The sequence below is a fragment of the Zonotrichia albicollis genome, chromosome 10 (genome assembly GCF_047830755.1).
Source record: "Zonotrichia albicollis isolate bZonAlb1 chromosome 10, bZonAlb1.hap1, whole genome shotgun sequence".
Lineage (NCBI taxonomy): Eukaryota > Metazoa > Chordata > Aves > Passeriformes > Passerellidae > Zonotrichia > Zonotrichia albicollis.
The window spans coordinates 3937795-3960294 of NC_133828.1; the positions used below are offsets into that span (position 1 = coordinate 3937795).

The 22500-nt window shown below is 41.9% G+C and overlaps 1 protein-coding gene across 1 annotated transcript in view; it reads left to right on the top strand.

Moving 5' to 3' along the window:
* The window catches only part of ZEB2 (zinc finger E-box binding homeobox 2), a 113857-nt gene that overhangs the window by 87504 nt on the left and 3853 nt on the right, over positions 1-22500 (top strand). The window contains exons 5-10 of the mRNA XM_074547855.1: positions 555-626; positions 6649-6837; positions 7544-7758; positions 10251-10359; positions 11220-13189; positions 15170-15350. Of these exons, the coding sequence (XP_074403956.1) occupies positions 555-626; positions 6649-6837; positions 7544-7758; positions 10251-10359; positions 11220-13189; positions 15170-15350 (2736 nt within the window). The remainder of the gene's footprint in view (positions 1-554; positions 627-6648; positions 6838-7543; positions 7759-10250; positions 10360-11219; positions 13190-15169; positions 15351-22500) is intronic.

Here is a 22500-nt window from a genome sequence, read left to right on the forward strand (position 1 = left end):
AAACAAGTAGTAGTGGCAGAAGAGAACTTCCTACATTTGAAGATTTGTCACATTTCTGCACCACTCAATATTAATGCTTGCTGTGCCTCAAATGAGGTTAAAATGACAGCGACACTCAGATCAGTGTGGTGATAGATAGATAGAGAAGGAGATACAACAAGTTGTTACATTTTCCTTCTACATTTGCATTTTCTTCCAGGTATAGATCTCACAGTGTCTGTTAACTGATTATTTCTTTAAATAAGTAGGGAAACAAAAAGAAGAAAAAACAATCCCTTTTTCTCACCCGACTGCTTATTAGATTTGATATTAGGAAAAGCCCTTGGTTTACTCTGAACAAATAGTTCTCTTTTCCACGGCTCTCTGCCGTGTTTAAAGTAAATAAGTTCTGGTCCCTGCAGCCCTGCTGAACTCATTCACTGCCCAGAACAAAGCCATTGTGTAGGGGTCCACAAGAGCCCTTTTCTCTCCTTCCCCGCGCGGGATCTCCCCAGCTTTGTGAGCCATCCTCCGCCCTGCCTGTGTGCTAAAAGTGTGCATGCTTTGTTCCACAGAAGAAATGAAGGAAGATTATGACACTATGGGGCCTGAAGCCACAATTCAGACCACTGGAAACAATGGTACAGGTAAGGCCTTGCATGGAGTGAGCATCACTTTTATTTGGGTTCATTTAGAGATAGATGTGCATGAGGAGTGGGAGGGACAAAACAATCAATTTCTTGTTTTCATTTAAAAAATTGGAAAGTACTGATGTAATTCTCCTGGTTTTTAATTTCCCCTCCCAACTTGATCATGAGTGTAGTGACCAATTCATGCAGTGAAGAGTCCTTGCTACCCCTCCTGTGTCCCACAGCATTTTAGCCCAACTCCTTGTAGCTGCATCCTTGGGAGATATTAGTTCTCAGCAGTGTGAGGAGATCTTTTCCCAGGCAGGGTGAACCTTGGGTAGTTTAAATTAGCTGGGCCAAGATACAGAGGCCTTTTAATAAGACTGTATTAAGAGCTTGATGATGAGGATGGGGTGCACCCTCCTTGGCAGCCCCAGATTTGAGCTACTTCAGAGACTGAAAACATCTTTTCAGCAAGACACACATAAAACCCTTACATAGATCCACAGACACACACACTTTAAATGCATATTTATGAGATTATAATGTTCCTGGCTAATCATTTGTTGGGGGTTTTTTTTCCTCACTTTTAGCATCTCTTTCTTTCCACTCTTCTTAGAAATCAATACATTTGGTGGCACAAGAAGTGTGACAGAGACATTTAGCAGGCATCACCTCTGAGCCATCTCTCTTTTTCTGTAGCAGAGCAAACCAGCAAAAGGTTCCTGTTGCTATTTTCCAATCCAAATGAATTCAGGGATTTACCATGTTCTTTCCAAAGATCCCACTCTCGCATCCCCCATCCTCAGCACAGCTGAATGCCATACATCACCCAGTGTTTCTTCTGCATTTTGTCACAATTTGAGATGGTGCAGATAGATTTACACAGCTAAAAGGAAGAGTTTTCTAGTGCAAGTACATTTCTATCCATTCCATTATGAAATTTAGTTCATAGGTAATACTCTCCACAAATCTTACTGTAAAAGGTGGTACCAAAGTCTCATAAGGATTTTATTACTCACACTTTCCTGATGTTGGTAACACCCACATAAAACCCCAGTGCTCTTATTAAGCAACACAAGAAATTTACTTTATCATTCTTGAGGGGGAAAATAATAGGAAAATAAAAGCGTATCACTGCTTTCTTCATCCATTAGATTTATTATGCATGAAAGGAGGGTGGCACCGAGGCGCAGTTCATCATCACGTATGTACTTAATGATGTTGCTGTGCAGAACTGGCTACATATGTATCTCAAAAGCTTATTTTATTTCCAAGAGGCCGCAATAAAGTGACAAATTGTGCTTAGCACTTGGAGAAACAGGATTTTAAAAGACATCTGATTCGGAAACAAGGTTTGATGGTTATCTGAATTACCATTAGCAGAGCCTTTGAGGTCCCCTATCAGTCCGTGTGACTTCCTTTGCACGCATTTTCCTTGCCATAACAGGCCTTGACTCTTTCATGCTTGCAATGTGGTCGGCTTGAAGGGGAAGACTTCATGTCCTCTTAGTCCCTTCCCATCCAGTATCTGATGTCCTTGTCTTGCAGCTCACCATTGGCCTCACGAAATCTCTCTGGGGGTGCCATCGAGCCCCTCTGCCATCCCTGAGTGGGGTCCATGGCTGTCCTGCCCCTACTGGAATCAGTTTTCCTTGGAAGAATTAAGGGTTACCCCTCCCCAGCTTGATGCCCTGCAAACTCACAACCCAAGGAGTGCTTTGCAATTAGGTGGTCTGCATTTTAAATGCAAAAGCTTCTCTGTGTGGTGTTCCTATCAATTCCTTTCCCAAATGTCCTGTGCAAGTCTTAGGCTCCTCTTTGCTCAGGCTAGGATGGAGGCTTGCTCAAATAACCACCACAAGTTGCTCTGACAGTGTTTAATGCAAGTCTTTTGTCACTTTTTGAGGTGTTCAGAGCCTCTTTCAGTGGGGCCTGAAGCCTTGTCAGGTTGGGTAGAACATGTTTCTTTAGTTGCTGCAATCTCCATAGACTCTTAAGAGCAACGTCAGATTACTTAGGCATAATAAAAACTCTTATAAATTAAATGCTTGTGCCAATCTTTTCACCTTGAGAGGGAGATGCCAGGTGACTATGCGTACATGTAATTTCCTTTATTAGGAGTAAAAGCTCCCCTTCATGCCCAGTGAGGTGCCTCAACCATTATTTGACAAGAAAATGGAAGAAATCAGTCCCTGAGGTGTTGGAGATACTTCATGGATAGTTTGGGACTAGACTTTGCTACTGTTCAAAGTTTTCTTCTTCAGCCTCACTACAGGCTTTGAGTCTGTCTTGAGTGTTTGGCCTCAGTTTTTCTCCACAGGTTATAGGGGATCTAATACTGATGTTCAATAAAGGCTGAGACTCAACCCAATGAAAACATACATCCAATCAGAAAGTTTCTATAGGTGCATGCAATATCTGTGGTCCACTTTTAGCATCAAATTCTCTGCAAAATATAATCAGTAAAGAAATTAAACTAAAAGAAAAGGTCTCCATTATTAAATTATTATGCTATTGTCGGAGTGGTCACTTCCTAGAAGTACTTTAAGAGAAATCTTGTTATCCCTACATTAATCAGATGCATTTTTATAATGAGCCATGGAGGCTTCATAGTGTAAAAGCAGAAGTGACATTAAAGTGAAAATTAAGGATTTTGGTCCTGCTAAATAAATTTGTAAATATTTCTGACGATTTCTGCAATAGGGACTTGCAATTGTGATGTTTAGCAGAAGAGCTTTTTAAAAGGTGAATGAGGAAATTCTTATAGTTTATTTTATTTTACCTTTTATGGTTACTGCAACTGGGATGTTTGCAGAGAACAGATTAACAAAAATCCAAGCAAACAAACAGATAAATTTTCCTGGTTTTGATTAGTGACATCTGACAAAATTCAAGTAAAGATCTCTTAACATAATTTAAAGAAGGGAAAGAAAAACTTTCAGGGGGAGGAAAACAGAACCAAAACTTGGCAGGTTGGAGGACAGGCCGTTTTCAGGCTGTAATCTGTGTGTACCAATGGGGGCCTCTCACTTCCTGGCTAATGAAGGCTGTGGTTTTATTAGCTTTGTTTGTGATTAAGGGCAGCTATCACCATCTCGCAGGACGAGTTCCCACACAAAATAACTGGTCTCCCAAGCTCCTTGGACCTCTCTCTCACTTTATCTTGAAAGGTCCTAAATGCCTCCAAAGATAGCTTTCCTTAATGTGTTTTATTTTTATGTGATACAGCCACATCAGCTTTTGGAGCTGAAAATATTTCTGCTCTCCAGGCTCCAATAATTAATTTTAAAAAAAGGACTTATTTGGTGAGGTCACCCACCATAGATCTCACAGGAGGGGATGTGCAGTGTGTGTGCAGTGTCAGCCCACAAGGAGTCTGGGAACATGGCTTTGTACATGGAAAATAAATCAGGGCATGGAGGGGGTAAGCAGGTTTTCCACCCAGAAGCTGAGACACAAACCTAAGGGTTGTCAGATTTTTTAGTACCTCTGGGTGAGCTTCCAGCCACATCTGAATTGTCAGTAATGCTGCTGGTGAGAAACCAGACCCACATGGACACCCTTGACTATTTGTGTTAATCTGCAGCTTTGCAGCACTGTTGTATTGTTTCAGTGAAGGGTCTATCAGCTTTTCCACTAAATCCCCTTGTTTTTAGGGGTTTATAATGTAGACGTAAACATTTGCTTTAGCTCCTGGATTGCATGTACAGACATAGAAGCTAAATAATCCTGAGAATTAGGAAGCCAAGGCTGGTAATATTGCAGCAGTCCTCCACAGCCTGTTGGATCAGCCTCCAGACAGACTTGGGGGCTTGAAGGAAGAACCTCATTTTGGTTTGAGTTGGGGATGGAAGCTCCTAATATTAACGCTAGGCCTTGCTTGGTGGCTTGAATCCTAATCCTAAAAGTGCAGCTGCAAACTCCAACTACTTTACCTGGGGGACACATGGGACCATCCCATGGAGCCATCCCATTTCTCCTCTCTGGAGAAAAACTCCCTCTCCTTGCTTCACTTATTGGTTCATGGCCTAGATTTGGCAAAACTAAACTTGTTTTCCTTGGATCTATTGCTAAGAGAAGAGAAGGAGTAGAGCTTGGGTAGTGCTAAGCCAGAGAGTAGACAATCTTGTAACACCTGGAAGATCTAGGCATAACAGGGGAATGACAAGTTAGATTTACAGCATAAAAGAGAAGGCCTCAGCTTTTTTTTTCTGATAAAAACAAGAAGTCCTACACTTGCTGCGATGCTCTTGTGCATAAGGTGTACTCAATAACCACCATTTTGTTGTATTTCTCTCCCAGAGCAACATGGAGGTAAAGCACTCTGTCTTCTTCTCCACACTCACACTCCCCTTCTCTAGAAGCTGCTTTATTTTGGTGTTGAAAGGGGAGAATTGTTTCTCATGCTAATAATAAATGGTAACTGGAGCTGCAGTAGGACCAAGAGGAACTCTGTTCTGGTGAAGCCATTCCCTACAAAACCACTGTGATAGGAACAGAAGTTTCCTTCCAAAACCAGGGTCCCGTGCCCTGTGCCATTTGGTCACTGTCACTAAAATACTGCAGAACAGTTGAGAAGCTGCTCAGCTGGTATGAAAAATAGGGCATATTTGTCTCAGCCAGAGGATTTGATTTTATCGGCTAAAGGGATGAGGTTTACAGAGACGGATATCTACTTTTATCGATGACGCCGAGATCAGAGCTTCAAATCAGGCACTGCAGGCTCCCACTTGTGCCCCAGTCAGAGGTCATGGCTCATTCACACTGCCAGCACCACTGCCTTGCATTTTCATAGGAAACTGAGGCACAGTCTTCACCCATTTCTAAACACCAAGGAGCTGGTTAGTCTCTCATTTCCAGTGGTTAAAACCATAACCCCCTTAATTTCCACGTGTTTACTCCATGTTGCTCCCTGGCTTCACTAACAGCAGAATTGTGCTGTTTAGTATTTCACTTTTACATGAACTCCAGAATAGTCCATGGTGTTTTCTCATTTTCTTATTGCACCTCAGCAGAAATACATTAAAAATTTAATCAATCATAAGTTGTTCTTTTCATTTATGGTCAGTTAAAAACAAGTATCTTTAGTTCCCTGCCACCAACTGTGTCTCTCAAGACTTGTTAATAAACAAAGTAACACAATTCAGAGGAAGAAAATAATAATCTCCTATTTTTTTTCCTTTCTAGTATAATTATATTATTTGTCTATAGCATCCCAAGGTTTTAAGGTCTTTCCGGTAAGCAGGGTTCGTACTTGGAGGAGAAAAGCACATTTTTAGTAACAGGATGCTTTGTGGCTGAGCATGTGTTATGTTTCATGGACATTGCATGGATACAAAAAAATTGAGGCTACATTTAAAGAAAAGAAAGAAAACTCTTGTATGGACTTTCAAAGTGATTTTGGGCTTGGTGACCCTGTAGTGGTTTAAAGCATGTGGGTCTATTGCAGAAATCAAGAAGCAATAAGTTTTAAAACAACCCCTTCTCTCATTATAAGTTAATTTTTCAGAGAGGAAAGAAAAAGCAGGAAGATGTGAGCAACTTTCTTCTTGTGCCTGACAAAGAGCAGCCTGAGGAAAGACCTGTCTCAGAAAAGTCTGGTCTTTTACTACCTGCAATTGTCATCTCCCACGTGGGGACTGTCTCGGGGTCTGTGGGATCCAGGGGCAGCTGAGCTCAGTCCTGTAGGTCTGAGCCAAAAGCTGTGGGACCCCCAGGAGCCCCGTGAAGGTTGTTCAGGTTCCAGCAATGAAAGATTACCTGCATTACCCAAGCCTCATAAACTTCTCCTGCTGCCCTGTAGAGCCCCGCGTTCTTGTTAATTTAACTGCCTGCCCTCACTTCCATCCACACTGGTGGAAAGCCCACATTAATTTTATTGGGAGCTGGAGCAAGGCTGATGGGAGCAAGGATCCAGCTGCAAACCCAACCTTGTAGCTCCAGTACATCTGCTCAACCTCTAACACTGCTGACCAGCCCAGGCTCTCCGGGACAATGCACTCAACCACCCTTTCTTTTTCCCCTTCTCTTATTTTAGTGAAGAACGCAAATTGCACGTCGGACTTTGAGGAATATTTTGCCAAAAGGAAACTGGAGGAAGGAGATGGGCATGCAGTCAGCATAGCAGAGTACCTGCAGCGCAGCGACACAGCCATTATTTACCCTGAAGCCCCTGAGGAACTGTCTCGCCTTGGCACTCCAGAGGCCAATGGGCAAGAAGAAAATGGTGAGGCTGTAATTCATTTTTAGCCAGTATCCTGACCTCGTGCAGCTGTTGCAATTATAAATGCACTACATGCCTGGGTGTTTACCTTAAAAATTGAAGAACAGCTGCAGCGGCATGGAATTTCATGAGCAAAGATTGGGGCTGTAATTTCAGTGTATTGTGATTTTTTAGTCAGCACATTTGTATTATTTGGTGGGTGAACTGAAGAGCTGAATTTAAACAGGAGAAAGGCCGCTGGTCTGCTTGGGAGTTTGGGAAGTTTTAATAGAGTTTTAACGCAACAAAAGACAGAGTAGCCAGCCTATTGCTCTCCAACGCCTTGATAAATAATTGGAGAAGAGTCAGTAGGAAGGATTCGGTCAATGGCACAAGTAACATAATGAGCTGGGGCTGGAATGCAAATTGCCAATTGATCAGGAAAAGTATTTCTTAGTTTTCCAGCCAGCCAGGTCTGCGGGAGGAGTGATGCCCATAATTAATTTCCCGGCGGGGTCCAGCGCGGGCCCCGCGAGTCTGCCGTGGGTGTGCGCGGGTGCCGGTGCCTCCCGCTGCCGGGTGGAAGCGCCGTCCCTCCCTCCCGGGCAGCAGATTGCGGCGATTCCTCTCATACCATCCCGGGCAATCAGCCCATGAGCTGCCATTGATTTGCTGACCTTTTGGCCTGCCTCTCTCTTCCCCCCCTCCTCTTCCCCATGCCGGGGTGCAGACCTGCCACCTGGAACTCCAGATGCCTTCGCCCAACTGCTGACCTGCCCCTACTGCGACCGGGGCTACAAGCGCCTGACGTCCCTCAAGGAGCACATCAAGTACCGCCACGAGAAGAACGAGGAGAACTTCTCGTGCCCTCTCTGTAACTACACGTTTGCCTACCGCACCCAGCTCGAGCGGCATATGGTGACACACAAGCCAGGGACAGATCAGGTGGGGGGCTGGTTTTAAGTGATTTCTTTCTGTAATAACCCCTTAGAGAAACGATATTGCTTTGATTGGCAATCATTATTAATTTTTCATGGCATTTTGAAGATGCAGATCTTTTAATGGTAATAGCTTTAATTGAGGTCTAAATGATTTTTTGATGGTCTCTTCTAATATGATTTAATAGTCTTATGTTCACGATCGAATGAGTGTGTTAATTTCTAATTTAGAAATTTTATTTGCACTTTAACTTGACTTTAGTTTCGTTTTTATGTTCCTCAAAAAGTGAATGAAACTGTAGCATTTTAATTATACATTATTAAACATCTCAGCAATTTTAATTCCATTTTTCACCTAGTTTTACTTTGCAGTGTTGCAAATAGGAGCTCCAAGACATACTAAAAGATCCGCTAATATTTTTTCATTACTTTTTGAGTAACCTTTTCAATCACATGAAATTATGCGTATTTTGTATAATCATTTGTTAGACATAATTACACATTTTGAGAAGAACTCTTCCGACAGTACATATAGGCTATCATTTGTGATTGTGCCACCAGAATTGGGCATTGCTCTCATTTGTATAGCCCTGCAGCGTATCTGCAATAAATCAAAGCCGTTTTTTCCTCGATGGGGTACATGTAATATTATATCAGTGCCACATTTAAGGAAATGCTGGTGTCTCAAACAGGTGACTGAGCTTCCCTAGTGCTCCTAGATGGGCTGGTGATAGACCTGCGCCACAAAATTCTTTACCAGCTGAAAAGCTGTTCCTATCTGAAGAATTACTTCTAAAAACCCATCTTAAGGAGGGCTGTAATGGAAACTCAAATGGCGTGGTTAAAAGTTGAATTAATACATGTGTGCATTGTGTCAAATTATAAAGGCTTTATGCTGTATTTTTTTTTCTTAAAAACCTGAAAATCACAATCTGCTGGATTTCTCTAGGTAGGTTTCTCTCAGCAGAAGGTAAATTCAGTTAGGCAAACACACATCTTCCTAATCACACGATTTTTGCAATTAGCATTTTTAAGAGAATCGTATCTTTTGCTTGATCTTAAATCAATATAAATTACTCCAGAGCGCTTTCTCCTTTCTTTCCTTCCCATGGCTTTTCCAGTAGACAAACACATTTTCCCATGTATATTTTTCCTAACCTGATCCACTATAAGGTTCTTCCTTTTGCCTCGTATCATTAAAAACGCCAGGGGAGGGAACAAAACCCGCCTGGATATTTATCCAACGTAACTGCCTGAAATTTCACATGCGAGAGCGCGCTGGTACTGGCGCATTATGAATGGTAGCTTTGGTGTTGAAAAGTCCCCTCATTTGCTCATGGCATTTACAATTAGTAAATTAAAATGATTGTATCATATTAACAGTGGCACAACTAAAGTTTATAGTAGTCCTCGGAGGGCGATGGGGGGAGACAAAACAGCTGTTGCTGTTTGTTTATGCAACTCAGCAACATATGAGCGCGGGTCCCTCAATGGCGCGCGGCGGGCTGGGCTCTGCTTGATCTTTGAAGGTTGCTGCTGTTTGAACAAACCTCCCTGTGTCCCATGTAACACCATCTGTCTCGCCAGGAATGTGGGAAGAGGCAGCACACCCTCGCAGTTGTCATACCGTTTCGGCGCTGCCTTTTTTTTTTTTTTTTTTTTCCCTTCCTTTTTTTTCCCCCCTTTTTTCCCCCTCCCTGCTCCTGCAAAAGGCTTTTGTGTCGTGGTTGCCTGCAAAAGGCTGACCTCCTACCTTGAGCATCCAGAGTGGCTACATGATTATCAAGATAATAATTATTTTTTAATTAATTTTTTTTCCTCTCCAAATTCAAAGTCATGGGGCTTTCCTTGCTTGTTGCAAAAAGGTCAGCTTCCTTTGATTATATCTTTACACCCTTTTTAACTTTCAACTTTCCCTCACCCCTCAGAAGAGCATCAGGGAAAAACATGGCACGAAAGGTAGCTCAAGTCTTTCCTGCTGCTCTGTGATTTTTAAAAGCATTTCCAGCAGCAGCTTATGCTGAAGATGCAGTCTCTCCTGCTTGATAATGAATTAAATCTTACACGAAATGCCACTAACGACAGTGTTTCTCTCTTTCCTCCACATGCAGTAAACAGAATTTTTAAACAAGCTGAGTCCCACATGTTCAGAATCTGCTAGGAATATTAAGAGCCACAAATCTTCTTATAAAACTGTTTCTCTCATCGTGAGATACCTTAAAGCAACACATTTCTGATGAGAGACTTAGGAAATAATTCTAAAGCAAATATCGAATGCTCATGTGAAAGTACTTTCTCATTTGTTTCGGTTTACTGCCAACATTTTGATTTTTATTGCAACGCTGATGAGACAAATAAATGTACATGCAGACCTTTTGGTCCGCTTGACGAATTCAGAGTCACATTAATTTAATTTTTGTTTTTTGAGCTTGAAATTCATGGCTTCTCTTGCATAAAATTCATGTTGGTATCTCTTTTGTTTTCTTCTTTTCCTCCCAGCACCAAATGCTGACCCAAGGAGCAGGCAATCGCAAGTTCAAATGCACTGAGTGTGGCAAGGCCTTCAAATATAAACACCATCTGAAGGAACACCTGCGAATTCACAGTGGTGAGTAGCGGAGGTGCTGGTGTGCTCATTTGCATTTTGTTTAATTAGCTGAGTTTTAAAGACTGCTTAAAATTTACACAGTTCTGCTTCTGGCTTCTTGGAGCTACCAAGGTATTTCATAAGTGATATCTGAGTCATCCTCATTTATCATGCTGTTAATACCACGGTCTTGCTAAAAGATTTGGAAATAGTAAAGCTTCCTGCAAATAATATAGATTGTTTGGCAGTTTGAGTTCAGAAGCGTTCATTCATTGCTGTGCAGCGGGAGCCTGAAGAGTCCATTATATTTTCCAAAATAAAAAGTCCCCCTGAGTGAAATACAACTCATATTCTCAGATAACAAGAAACTGCCAAGCCTCTCAGATTGAATGACTTGGGCATTTTGGCTCTCTTACTTGATGCAGAATTGAGCACACAAAATGTCACCAGGCTCAGCCCAGGCACAAACTGACGTGGAGATTCTAACATCAGGACTCAGTTTCTCATACTGGTGCTCATACCTGGTGAAAATTCCATTCTTGGGGAGAAAAAAATAAAAAAGAAACAGATAAATTTGAGCAATCTAAATTTGATTTGACTCTCTTCCCTACAGGGTGCTTACCTTTGACATGGTCAGTCTGGAGCCAATCTCACACTTTGATGGCTTTTGCCAGTTGGAGAACCTGGGTCCAAACTGACCTCAAAACCTGTAGAAAGAGGAGGGTAAAGCAGTGGTGGTGTGTGGCCATGTTCAGAGAATTTATATTTCCTTCACTATTAATCACTAGATACACAGGTGATCAGTTAGATACCAAATGCCACCTCTTACAATTATAGCAGCAAGAATGATAATTAACATTTGGTTTTAATTATCATTTTAGGTGAAAAACCATATGAGTGTCCAAACTGCAAGAAGCGTTTCTCCCATTCTGGCTCCTACAGTTCGCACATCAGCAGCAAGAAGTGTATTGGTTTGATCTCTGTAAATGGCAGAATGAGAAACAATATCAAGACGGGTTCTTCTCCTAATTCTGTATCTTCCTCTCCTACTAATTCAGCCATCACACAGCTGAGAAACAAGCTGGAGAATGGCAAACCACTTAGTATGTCTGAGCAAACAGGCCTACTGAAAATTAAAACAGAACCACTAGATTTCAATGAGTACAAGGTTCTTATGGCCTCACATGGGTTTAGTGCAACTAGTCCTTTTATGAATGGTGGACTTGGAGCAACCAGCCCCTTAGGAGTTCACGCGTCTGCTCAAAGTCCAATGCAGCACTTAGGTGTAGGGATGGAAGCACCGTTGCTCGGGTTTCCTGCGGTAGGCAGCAATTTAAGCGAGGTGCAGAAGGTCCTACAGATTGTGGACAACACGGTTTCCAGGCAGAAAATGGACTGCAAGGCTGAAGAGATCTCCAAGTTGAAGGTTTACCACATGAAGGATTCATGCTCTCAAGCTGAGGAACAAGGAGTTACCTCCCCCAATATTCCCCCCGTGGGTCTTCCAGTAGTAAGTCATAATGGTGCCACTAAAAGTATTATTGACTATACATTAGAGAAAGTCAATGAAGCCAAAGCTTGCCTCCAGAGCTTGACCACAGACTCGAGGAGGCAGCTCAATAACATTAAAAAAGAGAAGCTGCGAACCCTAATAGACCTGGTAACTGAAGACAAGATGATAGAGAACCACAACGTATCCACTCCATTTTCATGCCAGTTCTGTAAAGAAAGCTTTCCTGGTCCCATTCCGTTGCATCAGCATGAGCGTTACCTGTGTAAAATGAATGAAGAAATCAAGGCAGTCCTTCAGCCTCATGAGAACATGGTTCCCAACAAACCTGGAGTGTTTGATAAGCAAGCCCTCTTGCTGTCATCAGTACTTTCTGAGAAAGGAATGACTAGCCCCATCAACCCATACAAGGACCACATGTCTGTACTTAAAGCATATTATGCTATGAATATGGAGCCCAACTCTGATGAACTACTGAAAATTTCCATTGCTGTTGGCCTTCCTCAGGAATTTGTGAAGGAATGGTTTGAACAAAGAAAAGTCTACCAGTATTCAAGTTCCAGGTCACCATCACTGGAAAGGGCCAGTGCCAAGGTGGCGCTGGCTGCCACCAACAACACTCCCACTAAAGACTCTTTGTCAGCCAGATCTCCAATAAAGCCTGTGGACTCTATAACTTCACCATCTATAGCTGAACTCCATAACAGTGTTACTAATTGTGATACTCCTCTCAGGCTAACAAAACCTCCTCATTTTACCAATATTAAGCCAGTTGATAAATTGGACCACTCTAGGAGCAATACTCCTTCTCCTTTAAATCTTTCTTCCACATCTTCTAAAAACTCCCACAGTAGTTCTTACACTCCAAACAGTTTCTCTTCTGAGGAGCTTCAGGCTGAGCCATTGGACTTGTCTTTACCAAAACAAATGAAGGAACCCAAAAGTATTATAGCCACAAAGAACAAAACAAAAGCTAATAGTGTAAGTTTAGAACACAACAGTGTTTCTTCATCATCTGAAAACTCAGATGAGCCGCTGAACTTGACTTTTATCAAGAAGGAGTTTTCTAATTCAAATAATCTGGATAAAAGCACTAACCCAGTATTTGGTATGAACCCATTTAGTGCCAAACCTTTATACACAACACTTCCACCACAGAGCGCATTTCCCCCAGCCACTTTTATGCCACCAGTCCAGACCAGTATTCCTGGGCTGCGACCATACCCAGGACTAGATCAGATGAGCTTCCTACCACATATGGCCTATACCTACCCAACTGGAGCAGCTACTTTTGCCGATATGCAGCAAAGGAGAAAGTACCAGCGGAAACAAGGATTTCAGGTAAATGGTTTCAACTGTTTTCCGCTTTGAAAGGCTAGAATTTAGTATTTTGTGATGTGTCCTCTTAAAGAGGAAAAAGCCCAAAGCTATAATCAATGTTTCCAACAAAATGAGCAGAGTTTATTTAAGTCTGAGCTTGGAAAGACACAGTGGAATAGGAAAATAAACTGCAGTTAACTTAAGAGTACCTCTACTCGGATTCAAGAGCAGTACCAATTACTTTGAACAGGCATAATGATCTTTGTTCTGTTAAGAGTTCAGCCATTTCTTATTAGATTTGTATAGCAATATAATAATAATATTGATAATGTCCATAAAAAGTTGCATCCTAGAGGAAAAAAAGAAGGAAACTTTGTAGGGAAATTTATCTCTTCGAGGCATAACTACATTTCATCACAGAGAAAAAGAGCAGTGGGAGACTCCTTTGGAGTCACCTCCACACTCAGACACAAAGTTGAATGCCTCTAAGCAGATGTCCATAGACCCTCACAGACACTGTAAACCATTGAAAGAGGTTCCTTCCATATATTTTTGGGGGATTGTTCACCCACTATTCATGGGAACTATTCATGGGAAAGTTGTCCTCTTCTCATGAATGTCTGGGGGATGAGAAACATGGACCCATAGCTCCTTCCTTTGGGCCACCTACTAGTCTTCCAGACACTTAGTCCTCTAATCCTGCCAGTCATCTGGAACAGCTTTGAAAAAACCCCAGAGATTAAATTAAATTATTTGGAGAGGTAGCAGCCAGGGCTGTTAATCACAGACAAAGTCTTTCCCTGGACACGTAATCTGGGTCAGCACTTCTTCGTGCCCAGGTATAACCCTTAGTTCTTCTCCAGAGTCAACACAGGTGTAGCAAATGACTTTGTCCCTTGCATGCCTGCAGTGAAGAGCAGCTCCACAGAAGTCTGGTACTTTTATAGCCTTTTGCTGGGTGTATTCAGCTATAATGTACAGAGTTTAGTTAAATGAGATTAACTGATTATAGATTAATAATTTTTTCTTACATTTGCGCCTGTTCCCCCATGTCCTATTACCGTCCATTAGTAATTTTACTGACTAGTAAATGTTTTATAGTTTCAAATGTGAAAATCAGGTATGGTTTTACATTACAGACTGTAATCCCTCTTTGCACAATAGGAGCATAAATAGCACTGCACCTCCATAACAGCTGTTCCACTATTCCAATTTACAGTACATCTGCCCTCTTTGTAAATGTATTTAAGCCTATTTAATCTTCTCTAATATTAATTAGTGCAAACCTAGTCTAAGAAAACTGAACTGTGTGATAGCAAATGGAAATGTATGTTATCATGCAAGTTTGCACTCTCTTTGGATCGAGACAAAATAAATATCAAGAAATTTAATAATTTACTGATCCACATTCATTATTGCTTAATGCTGAAGGCTGTTTTAACATAGATAGAACATTGATAAAAAGTGTTATTAATATTCCCTATTTCAAATTACAAAATTAAATATAAAAATATAGCTTGAGGCCTTTAGTCGGGAGACATACATTTAAATGGATTGCATAATAATAACATTTGTACCTAAATATAAAATTCAATTAAAACCTTTCTACAGATACAGAATACACCCAAGTTTTGGAATTTTGAAAGGAATGATCCCTTAGCTGTTGCTTACATTTACCTCTGTAAAATTATACAATACCTTTTGCTGGCCACGAAGAGCCTCCCCTTCACACTTTCTTGGAAATATTTAGTGCTGATGTGGTAAATACTGTTGGTTTGTGCAAACCACATTACTGCAGAGTGCTCAAAGACAGAAAGTTGGTTTGAGGCATGGAAGTAGAAGGCTCCTCATTATTTCCATACTTTCCACCAGCTGTACTTTCATTATTCATATTCCTAAGCTAAGAGGGACCACCAAGGAATGATTGCAACTTCCCAGGGGTGGTTGGTGGGCAGGGTTGGTGGCGGGAGCGGCTTTTGCTGACGAGTGGTTCCCTCACAGGGAGAATTGCTTGATGGAACCCCAGACTACATGTCCGGCCTCGACGACATGACGGACTCCGACTCCTGTCTGTCCCGAAAGAAGATCAAGAAGACAGAAAGTGGCATGTACGCGTGTGACTTATGTGACAAGACATTCCAGAAGAGCAGTTCCCTGCTGCGACACAAATACGAGCACACAGGTAGGGCTCTCCAAAGGCAGGGTTGAGGGTCATGCTTTGTTCTTTGCAGTCTTTCATGAGTACATTTGTGCAATGATGAGGCTTTCAAAAAATTATTTTTCTCTGTTCTGGCTTATTTTTAATTTTTTTCTTGATAGTTATTGCATGGTTAAGGACAATTGGGTGTGATGGGGTAAATGTTGGTAGGTGATTTGGCAATCATCATCTCCCAAGCCAAACCTTCTATCAAATTGGCTCCAGCACTCAGAAACAACTTGGTCAACAAAAAATCTGGCATAGGAAGGAAGAGTGACAGTGTATTTCTTGTTTCTTAGACACTATCTGACCCTGCTCCATTTAATCCAATAGGAAAAGGGCCACTGACGTTAGCAGCATGAGAGCTGGCTCCGACCAAGTTATCTGAAAGTCAACAGCTCAGGGGCTTTCCTCTCGCAGTGATTTTGCACACCAGCAGCACAAACAGGTTGCAGTTCACTTTTTCACTTCCCAGTTAATGCCCAGGGAAGGTTCCCTTCTTTCCTGAGTAGGAAGTGATTTTTGTCTAGTTCAAGGAAGCTTGCCAAAGCTCACCACGCACTGTCAGCTTAAAAAATGCTTTGGTTTGAAAAAGACCTTCTATCACACCTATGCTGGCTTTGGTTCCCCTTACAAACAGTGCTCCCTTCCCTCTGTCAGCCAGGACAGAGCTCTCTGAGGGCCACACATTGGCTCAGCATGTTTCAGTTAGCGGAAAATGGGACCGGAGCTTCCCAAATAATAGAGATATCAAGTTATGTTGGACAAAGGGAATGTGAATTATCATCTGAATTATTGTGCAGCAGGACATAAACCAAACTCCAACTTCCTAGAGTTAGAAAAAGTTTACTCAGGAGGAAACTTGCCTTAACTTTGAAAGCTGAGTCCCGCTTCAGGAAATGAAGCAAGTCACATCATCCTTCAATCTCACCATGTGAGGGTAAAAACCTTATACCTCTCTATTAATACATCTTCCAGGCCCCACATAACCCTTTGGCTTTTCACAGATGAAAAATTTACAATTCAGAAGTGGATGGTGCCTTTAAAACAAAATCCTTTACTTTGTTATTTTTCCTTCTTATACTTTTCTTCCAAATTTTAAGCTAATCCCACAACGGAAAATACAAAAGGAAGTTAAAATACACGTGGGATTAGGAAAGAAAATTAAAAGCAACATTTTGGACTGGATCAGCCAGTTCATTGGCAGAATGTGCTTCCCACTACATTATTCAGATCAAATTGTTTATTCAGTAGAAGAAGCTTTGAAGGCTTTACGTCCCTGCACCTTTCCTCTCCTGAATGATTTTATTACAGCCATCTGCAAACATTATGGTTTACTACACTACTACTGTAAAGCTCTTATGTTAGAACTGGCCTTCATATATATCAGGATCTGGACATATGGTTGAATCCCATAAAGTTGGTAGTCCATAAGGTCGACAGACATATGGTTGAAAGGCTGAAAATTTGACAAGCTGAAATGTGTGCAATCACCTTGATTTGCAAAATAAACTGCATTTGTAATAGCAAAAATATGTTATGGTCTTGAAGTAGCATGGGAACCTACTGCCTAGAAAAATGCCACACAGCTGCAACGTGGGGACTCCTCCTGCCTCTTTCCTCTGTCCCTTTTTGCTTCTCAACTTCATGTCCATCAATTTTATGGGACTCAGCCTTATGATCCAGAACATGTATAGGGTGTCAGATTTAATACGCTAGAACTACAGCACACTATCAGGCTGGAGCCTGGCATTTAGGGACAGGAAGGATGGTCCTGTGGCAGAGGCACGGGCACTGAGAGCACTGCACTCTCCCCTGCCTCACCACAGACTTCCTCAGCGAATTGCAGCAAATTGCTTCAGCTTTCTCTCACCTTCGCCCATCTTTGAAACACGGGGAAATGATACCAGCCCGCCTCTCTGGGGTGTTGTAAACATTAATTCATGATATCCTGTGATGGAGCTCGCTGGATAAAGAGGGAAGTACTGTTATCAGGGAAGTGTTTTATGGAGCCTCAGTGCATCATGTCAGTGTTTGAGTGGGTGGGAGTTCTGGAGGGCTTGGCTGGGCCAGCCCCAACACCTCATGCACAGCCTTCAGGAGAAACACTGCACTGGCACTCTGGCTGATGGCTCAGGTGCCCCTGAAGTGAATTTCAAATTAATTTGATAGTTTCAGGCAGAGTTTGTAATTGCATTAATAACATAGGTGTGAAACTGCGGTCCATGTTCAGTGGAAGGAACTGAATTGAAAGTAACACCCTCTTCTGCCTTTGGGGTCATTGTAAGAGCAGGCCCAGGTTTTTCAACCAACTTTTGGAAACCTAAAAATGAGAAAAAAAGCCTTTTTTTTTCTGAGGGTGTTGCTGTTGTCTGAGCAGCTGTTCATGACCTGTTGTAGCTTCATTAAAAACTTGTTTTAGGAGGAATTGGAACGTTTTCTGTCTTTCCTGGAGAAGCACAAAGTAATGGATGTTGCTAGTAACAATCTCCTTTTTTCTGTGTACAAAGAATATATGTGTTTTATTAAAACTTTGGGACAATCAGTTTTTATTTGTCACCCCTTCTCAAGATCTGTGTATCTATTGCAGCTAGTGATAGAACAAGGGTTAAAAGAGTCAGAGAGAAACCCTTAAAAATTTATCACTGAGAAATCATTTGAGGCAAAACATTGACAGGTAAAACTACATAAGCTGTTTGAATCATTGTTAATCAAGTGTTGTAAAGGAGAAAGCAGGAATTTAGGCATTGCAGTGGAGTTGAGTTTCTGTGCCAGGGCAAGAAGAATAGGGTTTGGCCAATTCTTTTTGTCAACCCAAGAACTTTTGGTAGGACCATGCAGCCAGCCGCAGGACAAAGAGCTCTGTGATTACCTCTGTACACCATGCCTGCCACAGCTGTAGCACAGTAGAAAAAGGGCCACAAATTTCACAATCCATAGTTTTTTAATTTGTGCAGTATTGGTGGTATTCTGTAATAGCTTTCAGCTTCATGGGGAGAAGGAAAATTTCTTGTGTTACTGCAATGAGTGAATTGCACTGGTTCTGGCTCATCTGAAATTTAGTGTAGAGGCCACTGTTTGTTGCAGAACCAAATTCTGACAATTCAATTTTGGGATGCCATTAAATTTTGGGAGAAGTTATGTGTCCCTCTTAGAGTTTGAGCTTCACAAGGTCCTGTTTGCTAAAGACAGGGGATGCAGTGCTGTAATTAGGGTGCAGAGCATGGCAGGTAGCACAGGCATTCGGTGCTCACATGGTTTTCCTGTGGAATCTTACAGACCCATCCTAATTTGGACAGGCTGAAATTAGTTGAGCCAATATGGGATGTGTCTAATCTCAGATTTTTCCAAGCTGCTTAGCACAAGGTTCAAGACACTTTCCTTATGAAAGGCGAAGAAGGTGGTTGCCTTCACGGCAAAGCATGGGCGCTTTGGCGAGCAAAAAATTCTTGGTGCTCCTGATAAGGAGGGAAACCAGGAGTGGGTGAGTGAGCAGGGGAGCAAACAGAAAAATGGAGCATGTAGAAATACAGAAATATCCTGGCTCCTGGTCCAGTGGTGGAGGAGTGAGGTGAAGGTTAATGTTTGCTCTGCCCTCGTCAACGCCCGTGTCTGCCACACACCAGCTTTGTTGTAGCTTCACAGGGGAACTCTCAGCGTGCCTGCTCTGCAACAAAAGCTGGAAACAGTTTTTCAGAATCCTACCTAGAAATTTAAAATCCTTTCATTGTTGTTCTATATTACATCATATTCTATTTTATTACTTGTGTGGGCTGTCGAGGGCCTCATAGCTGTGCTAGGGCTTTCATCCTTTCCTTTTCCACTGTATATTTTATTAAGACCTCTTTTTTATTTTTGTAGCTTTCATGCTGATGCAAGCACTAGTTTTATTTCCAGATTGATTCTGTAAACTAAATATTGTTCTTGAGCCTGGTAGCAAATCAGCTCTCTCTGGCTAGTATTTTGAATTCCCAGCTTGGGAGTTTTCTTTATTTAGAGCTTGATTCATAAAAAATTTACATGCTATTTAAAGGTTATTTTTTCTTGCTTTACTCTGATACAAGTTTAGAATTCCCCATTTTACACTCAAATAAAGGAAAAAAAAGGGATATATTCTATGTTTATGTCTGCAGACAAGGTCTCCTATTGAAAAAGAAACAGGTGCAGCTTGGGCAATTATATATAAATTGCATTTATCTTGCACCTTTGACCGCTTTGCTATGCTCTGGCCACTAATCCATCTCCATTGGGAATACATCTAACATCCAAACCCCTGAGCAGCTTCAAAAGAACTGCCTTAAAAAACAATAAAAACACACTGTCACAAGAATGTTTCCTTCTTTCCTCCAAAGAGTGGGACTTCTGTTTGGCCCCCTCCCATGAAAAAAAGACCCACTTGCCTTAGGCAAAGAATGGGTGATATTTAGTCTGGGACCAGTGACAGCTTGTGATCTGATGTCTTGTGACTTTTATACCACTGCAAATGGGAAATGCACAGCTTTTCAGTCAGAGACTTTTAGCCCAGGAAGATTGAGATACTTACTAGCAGAGATTTTTTTGCTGTTGTTGTCTTGTTTTGTCAGAAATGCAATTTTAGAGACTTTGCAAACAGTTAAAACTTCCCCTCTGTAGATTGAGTGTGGCCCCCCACGGGAACCTGTGTTTTGCAATGAAGCAAAAAAGGTCCAAACATTTCTTCTGGATATTTGATAGAGATTTATCATTTAATTGCATTGCAAAATGTGGCACCTACATCACTTATTCATCTGAAGAAACACAAGTGTTTTGTGAGCCCTCCTGTGAGCTCCCTTGGGTCCATCTCTCCAGCTCCATCCCCCATGGATGACACAGAAGATCTCAGATGGGATTGGACACAACCTGTGGGGTGGGATGTCAAATCTGCTTCTTTTTGACTTATCTCTGCTCCAATGAGGTTATGAATGCTGTGGCGCTTCATGACAGTGCTCTAGGACAAGGCGATGGCTTCAAAATGAACAAGAGTGGGTTTAGATAGTAGGATTTTAGATATTATGGAGATATTGTTAGATATTACAGAGAAAGTCTTCACTGTGAGGGTGGTGAGGCTCTGGCCAGGTTTTATGGGGCTTGGAGCAACCTGGTCTAGTGGAAGGTGTCCTTGCCCATGGCAAGAGATGGAATGAGATGAGTTTTAAGGTCCCTTCCAGCCCAAACCAGCCTGGGATCCCATGGTTTCCTGAAGTTGTAGGTCCTCCTCATCCACCTACAATTACAGACTTACCCCCATCCCCAGTGTAAAATACCTTAGCCCAGTTTTGTTTTATGACCTACTAACACATTGTAGGGATTAAACACTCATTTTAAACGGCTGCAATACTGGGTTTTGCACATGAGGGGAAGAAAATAATTCTGCAAATGTTCAGAAACCTGATACATTTAAAAACATATTTCAATTAGTGTTGTAACAGCTGCACACTGAGCACTGCTAAGGTATGTTATGTGGTGTCTGAACAAAGAACTTTGCCCAAGCTGTCAGGTTCCCTCAGATCAAAACTGAGGCCTTGATATGGCCTTGTGGTAGACTAAATAGCTCTAGCATTGCCTTTTTAGTGCTAACATAAATTAATATGAAAATATGAAGTATTTTCATCTGTTCATTTTTAAATTAATTTATAAAATATGGATGATTCCCTGCCAGGCTACATCTGTGTGTGGCACGAGTGCCACGTGCAAGGGATGAGCAAAGCAGGCAAAGACTGAGGGATGAGAACATCACCCAGGCTTTGGAAGGGAGGGTGGAGGCAAATCTGGATGAGAGCACGGAGGTGGTTGACTTCTGTTTGAGGAAAGGAAAAGTGCTGAGAGCTGGATGGAGCACAGCTGTGGGGTGAGAATCATAGATAGAATGGTTGGGTTGGGTTGGATCACTAAAAGTCATCTAGTCCCTGCAATGACCAAGGAAACCTTCAACTAGAGCAGGCTGCTCAGAGCCCCATCCAATCTGACCTCAAGTGTTTCCCAGGATGGGACAGAGAAGGGTGTAGTGGTCATCAGATGTTGTATGCTGTTAAAAAAAATCAGGGAATTTGAAATAATGGAGAAGTGATGGTGGAGAAGTGGAATAAGACAAGGGTTGGGCTTGTTGATGTTAGGGAAAAGTAAGTCAGAGGGAAAGACTGAGATAATGTGGGCAGTTCAGTGAGGAGGACACTAAAATGGCGCTGAGGAAAAGCAGAAAATCTGCAAGGAGCAAAAAAGAAACAAAATTAGCAATTATTAGGTACTAACAAGGGGATGTCAATGTGCTGCTCTGAGGGTAATCAGCAGGACAAGTGGGTCAGGGCAGAGGTTCATCCCTTGGGGTGTTGGTGGTGCTGGGAAAGCTCCCACCTCACCCGTGAGGGTTTTCCACTGGCAGTGCTGGGTTTGAGAGCGCTTAGGCTGAGTGCGCTTTGGGATTTTAAGCTAATTTGAGTAAGTGACTTGATCGTGCTTAAATCTCCCAAGCTAAGACTCTGGGATTTCCCCTTCATGGCTAAACTCGTGCCCTGAATCGCAGGTAGCTGACTCCAGCTCTGGATTTGGTGCACCCCTAGGTCAAGGCTGGAGGTTCAAAGCCAAAATACATTTATAGCTCAAAGCCCAGAGTTTTCTTTGAGTCTGACTTTAAACCAACAGGTTAAATTGGCAGAAATGCAGATTTAGGAAACAGTTCACTCAAGTAATGCTGCTATAATTTGATTTATCAAGTTTGAATTTTCAATTTTACTATAAAGAGAAATAAAGGAAAAAAAGAAACCTTGTATGCGTGCAGACCTAGGAAAATCTCTTACAAAGAAATGCAGTCTGAGCCCTAATTTCCAGGCATCTTCTAGTTTCCCTGTCACTTGGGTTACTTTAGCTGTGGTTTCTCCTGTATTTTCCTTGCTGCCAGATCTCCCCTTCATTTCATAACACAATTTTGGCTTCCTTGAGGATTCGTTAATCACACCTTATTAAATGTGAACTTTCACAGTGGGACTTGAAGGTAGCTGTGACTGGATAGAAAAAGAAATAGCATAGTCCTTGGTATTCATCCTTAACAACTTTGCTATGAAAGTGGAGTTTTTTCTGTGCCTGGCTTTCCATGTCCCAGGGAAAAAAATCAGATCAGGTT